Source organism: Plasmodium gallinaceum (genome assembly GCF_900005855.1).
Source record: "Plasmodium gallinaceum strain 8A genome assembly, contig: PGAL8A_v1_87, whole genome shotgun sequence".
Taxonomy (NCBI): domain Eukaryota; phylum Apicomplexa; class Aconoidasida; order Haemosporida; family Plasmodiidae; genus Plasmodium; species Plasmodium gallinaceum.
The window spans coordinates 58,302-63,364 of record NW_021628251.1 but is presented as its reverse complement, the minus strand read 5'-3'; the positions used below and the strand labels follow the sequence as shown (position 1 = coordinate 63,364).

Genomic DNA, 5,063 nt, shown 5'->3' with positions numbered 1-5,063 from the left:
ATAACAGAAAAAAAAAAAAAAAAAAAAAAAAAGTATTTTTTTTTCTAGTGGCAAATATTTTACTATGTATTATTAATTTTAGTTATAAATTTATACTTATTTATTTTTTATGTTTTAAAAATTTTTTATATAGTCTTACAATTAAAAAAGGATGATTTTATAAATATAAAGAATTTTGTTGAAAATGAGAAAAGTAGAGGAAATGAATATAATCATGTATTAAATATAATTGATTATAAAACATATCAAGATGAAATTTTAAAAATTAACAGTAACTCAAAAAATACCTTATCAGCTTACTTATATTCATGCAAATATTTTTTAAGTCAGTATTCTAAGAATATAGAATCAAACAAAAACGTTCATTTCGTTTTTGTATTTGGGAATATAACAGCAGATTTAGTAAAAAAAAAAAAAAAAAAAATGTGAAACCAAAAATATTGAAAACTATTTTAATTCATTAACATAAACTTATATGAATATTTTTTTTCACAGGATTCTGTTTGTTCTTCTATTATATATAGTTTTTTTTTATATATATGGTTTTGCTTAAAGAAGAAAGCAGAAAAGAAAAAGAATATTGATGAAATAAAGTTTTTTATTCCTGTTATTAATATTAAGAAGAATGATATAAAGCTTAAAATTTTGGTTAAAATATATTTAACATGTGTAAATTAATTCTTCAATTTTACGAATTTTATTAGATTGTGTAATTTTCCTTTTTTATTAATATTCTCACATTTTATGTATTTTAATTTATTTTTCAATGTATTTATATATTTTATAAAATTTAATAGTTCTAAAATGCTTCATATCACTACATTTAACTTTTATTTATAGATTACATGGTGGTTAAGAAAATCTGAAATACTTAGCGATGAAGATGTTTTTGTTTTTCAAGATGATATACATTTATTAGAAGTGTGAAAAATTAAAAAAAAATTAAAAAATTAAAATTTTTTTAACTGAAAAAAATTTTCTTTTTTTTTTTTTTTTAGGTTTTGAAGCATAATAACAAATATGATATATGTTTAGTTGACTTTAATGACTTTGAAGTAAATAATATATAGTTAGTGATTAAAAGTTAATTTTTTATTTTAAAAATATTTATCTATTTAAAATTTTTAGTTGTGTTTTACTTTTATTGTACATATATTATTATTTATTTATTTTTTTTTTTTTTATTCAATTTATTAGTAACATAAATAATGTAAAATCAATAATTGATCACCATATGATTAAAGAAGGATCAGAAAATAAAAGAATAACAAAATCAATTTATCCAATTTATATCTGTAGTTGTATGGTTATCATAGCATATTTAGTAAGTATAAAAAATAAAAAAAAAAAATAAAAAAGTTATATTTAATATTAATATAATATAAAAATATTTTACACTTAGTATAAAAATTCAAGTGAATTTCTTGGTATACCTTTTATTAATAAAAATATGATGTGGTTGATATATGGAACTATATTAAGAGGTTACAAAAAAATTAAAATAAAAACATATTTCCTTTTTTGATTCAAAATTTCTATATATATGTGTTTAATAAAAATAATATTGTGTGTACTTTTATAAAATCGCAATATATGAATAATTATTTTTTTTTTTAGATTCTAATAATTTCATAAGAGAAGATTTTGGTAAACGATGGATACAACCGTAACAAAAAAAAAAAAAAAATTGAAATGAAATTAATAAATTTATATAAAATATATTTTTTATTTATAGTAAACAATGAATGGAATAATTGACAATAATTATTATTTTTTTTTAGTGACTTAAACATATTTTTATCTTTAAAAAAATTTTATAAAATATCAAATAAAATGGATATATATCTTACCTATAAATATAAATCTATAAGATTTTCTGTTGATCTAAGAAAATTTGTATGAAATTAAAAAAAAAAAAAAAAAAAAAAAAAAAAAAGGATAGTAGATAAAACAAAAGTTTAAATTTATGTACACATTTTTATAGGGAATAGAAAATTTACTATTCTGTGATTATAAAGATTATAATTATCAAGTCTCACAAAAAAAAATAAAAGTAAAAAAAAAAAAAAATATAAATTTTATCTCCATATATTTCATTCTTTTTTCATTATATTTTTTTATATTAGCCATTTTAACATTTTAATATAATTTTTTTTTAATTTTTTTTAAATTTTAGATAAGGATTGCATCTATAGATTTTAGTGTAGATTTATTATTTTCTAATGAAAATGTGAATCGTTTAATTAAAGAATTAGTAATACCAAAAAATATATAAGAAAAAAAAAAATATATATATATATAATATATATATTTTTAATGTTAATTGTATTTCTAATTTTAAAATTCTTTTCTTAGTATGAATTATGCGAAGAAAATAACTTTTCTATTTTCATTTTTATTGGATCATATTTCAATCATTACAGTAAAATTTACATATATATATATTATTTTAAAAGGTAAATTAAAAAGGCTAATAATCTTTCTTTTTTTAACAGAGTTAAATAAAGATATGGGTTTATTTTTTTACAAAAATGATGTAAATAAAGATGGTAATAATTACAAAAAAATAAAAATTATATACTATTATAACAATTATTACTTGATTTTGTTTTAATTTTTTTTTTTAAATTATAACCTTTATAAGATTTATTGGACACCTTGTTAACTAATAAAGACATAAAACTTTCCAACAAAAGTTTTAAAAATATAACGTATAACAATAATTCCAAAACTGTTGATATTTTTCAAATTGTAATTAAATCTTTTTTAAAATTTTTTCACATTTTACTTTCATTTTTATTTTTTTTCAGTTGTTAATTATTATTTTATATATATATATATATATATATATATATTTTTTTTTTTTTTACAGAATAATCAAAATTACTCAAGAAAAAAGTTAGAATATCTGTTATATGAATTTTTTTTTTAATTTCTTCTCAAATTTCATGTTATACATATATTTAAAATATTATTAAAATTTTATGCTTTTGTATTTTTTTCTTTTTCTTATATTAAAAAAGAAAAATAAAAAATAAGTAAAATATATGATTATTATTAAGGTAACAAAGACATTAATTTTTTTTTTTTTTTTTTATCATATAAAATTTTTCAATAATTTTAAGAAATTCATTTTATTTTTAACCATAAAATCTAAATATAATAATCTATAAAAAATAAATTGTAAGAAGAAATAATATCATAACAATTAGGAAATTATGTAAAAATAAAAAAAAAAAAACAATATTTAAATTTAGACATATTTTGCACTAATAGAACTATGTAAATATGAATTAAAATAGTGCAAATTATATTCAATCATTGAAAAAAAATTAATATTTATGAATATAATTATAAAATTTATATATATTTTCAAAAAGCTTATGAAAAAATTTAAAGTTTATTATGAGCAGTATAGCTGATATAAATATGGAGGAAAGAAAAGAAAATAATAAATGTTCCACTATTATTTTAAAAAAAAAGGAAAATAAAGAAATTCTTCATTCTGAATTTGTACAAAATGATATTTTAAAAAAATATGATATTTTTTCTAATGTTTACACGTCAAGTGATGATTTTAACTTTGTCGATAGTGAAGAAGATATATTATCTAAAAATTTAGGTTTACATTATATGTATTTTTTTAATTTCTTAAAAAAAAACATTATGCTAATTTTCTTTTCATTTAAAAATATTTGAATGAAATTTTTTTTTTTGATACAATTTCTTTTAAAACTATTTTCTTATTATATATTAATTTTATCTTTTTCTATATTTAAATAGAAGATTCTAGTCAGAAAAATATTTTAAGTTTAACTGTTCATAATATTATAAATATTTATCCAAATAACGAAAGAAACAGAGAATTTAAAAAATATAAGGTTTAGATTTTTTTTTTTTTTTTTTTATTCCACGTATATGTATTGTTGTAATAAAAATATCATGTATTTTCTAATTTGAAGGAAAAAAAAATAGAAGAAAAAAGGAAAAAAGAATTAGATGAAGAGAAAAAAATAATTGAAAAAAAAAAAGAAATATATGAAGAAAAGAGAAAGAAGAAATTAGAAAAATATAAAATTGAAAAAAAAAAAAAGAAACTAATAGAAAAAGAAAAATATAATAAAGAAAATATAGAATATAATTATTTAATGGTTCAAAATTTCTTTGAATTTTTAATGAAAAAAGGAAAATGTAGAGATATTTATTTTTCATTTCATGATTTATATATTTCACCAATGAGATTATATTATTTTGCAAATATAGACATTGATCAAATATATTATTTAGGTAAATTAATAGAAATAAAAAATTTTTTAAAAAAAAAGAAGTTTATAAAGGCGTATTTCTTTTTTTTTAAATTATTTTTTATTTTTTTTTTTCATATGTAGATTTATCAAGAAAATGGTTACCAGATAATTTTGTTTCCATAATATTAGAGTTATGTTCATGTAAAAAAATAAAAATTTTGAATTTGTCATATAACAAAATAACTTACAACAGTCTAACACTTTTTTCTAATTTTCTATCAGTAATATATCTTAGATAATAATATAATAAATAAATTGAACAAACATAAATTAAAAATAACAAAATAAATATTAAAATTCCTAATTTCAGGAAAATAAAACGTTATTTAGTCTGGATCTAGGGAATAATGATTTAACAGATAATGGAAAGAATTTTGAGGGAATTAATAAAATTTTTGAATCTATTAAAAATAATAAAACATTAAAAATTTTGAATTTAGCTAATACAAATATGAATCATGTATAAAATGTTTTTTAAAAAATAATTTAAAATTATTGATTTTTTTTTTCAAATTTTTTTTCTTTTTTCTTTTATTATTAGAATAACGGAAATACATTATGCCAGATACTAAAAATTAATAAATCACTAGTAGAAATGAATTTTGAGAATAATAATTTTAGTATTGTCTAAAATCATAACAATATACAAAAAAAAAAAAAAAAAAAAAAAAAAAAAAAAAATTATATTCTCTTCTTTTTTTCTTTTTTATTATATATAGCACATAGTCAGAATTGCTCGATAATAGAAAAATTAAA

The 5,063-nt window shown here is 15.7% G+C and overlaps 2 protein-coding genes across 2 annotated transcripts in view; both read left to right on the top strand.

The window, feature by feature from the left end:
- The window catches only part of PGAL8A_00273800 (conserved Plasmodium protein, unknown function), a gene marked incomplete at both ends in the record, with an annotated part of 4,211 nt that extends 1,279 nt beyond the window's left edge, over positions 1-2,932 (top strand). The window contains 14 exons of the mRNA XM_028671726.1: positions 134-402; positions 496-648; positions 841-921; positions 999-1,069; positions 1,198-1,324; positions 1,403-1,484; positions 1,618-1,666; positions 1,782-1,896; positions 1,985-2,053; positions 2,177-2,254; positions 2,356-2,422; positions 2,496-2,549; positions 2,645-2,751; positions 2,873-2,932. Coding sequence (XP_028528350.1) covers positions 134-402; positions 496-648; positions 841-921; positions 999-1,069; positions 1,198-1,324; positions 1,403-1,484; positions 1,618-1,666; positions 1,782-1,896; positions 1,985-2,053; positions 2,177-2,254; positions 2,356-2,422; positions 2,496-2,549; positions 2,645-2,751; positions 2,873-2,932 — 1,382 coding nt within the window. The remainder of the gene's footprint in view (positions 1-133; positions 403-495; positions 649-840; positions 922-998; positions 1,070-1,197; positions 1,325-1,402; positions 1,485-1,617; positions 1,667-1,781; positions 1,897-1,984; positions 2,054-2,176; positions 2,255-2,355; positions 2,423-2,495; positions 2,550-2,644; positions 2,752-2,872) is intronic.
- A 473-nt stretch (positions 2,933-3,405) lies between these two features.
- On the top strand, positions 3,406-4,927 carry PGAL8A_00273700 (conserved Plasmodium protein, unknown function; the record flags this gene model as incomplete). Its single annotated transcript, XM_028671725.1, has 6 exons — positions 3,406-3,622; positions 3,784-3,881; positions 3,963-4,287; positions 4,389-4,528; positions 4,618-4,767; positions 4,849-4,927. Coding segments are annotated over 6 exons (1,009 nt in total), but the record flags the coding sequence as incomplete, so codon positions are not given.
- Between the last annotated feature and the right edge of the window lie 136 nt (positions 4,928-5,063).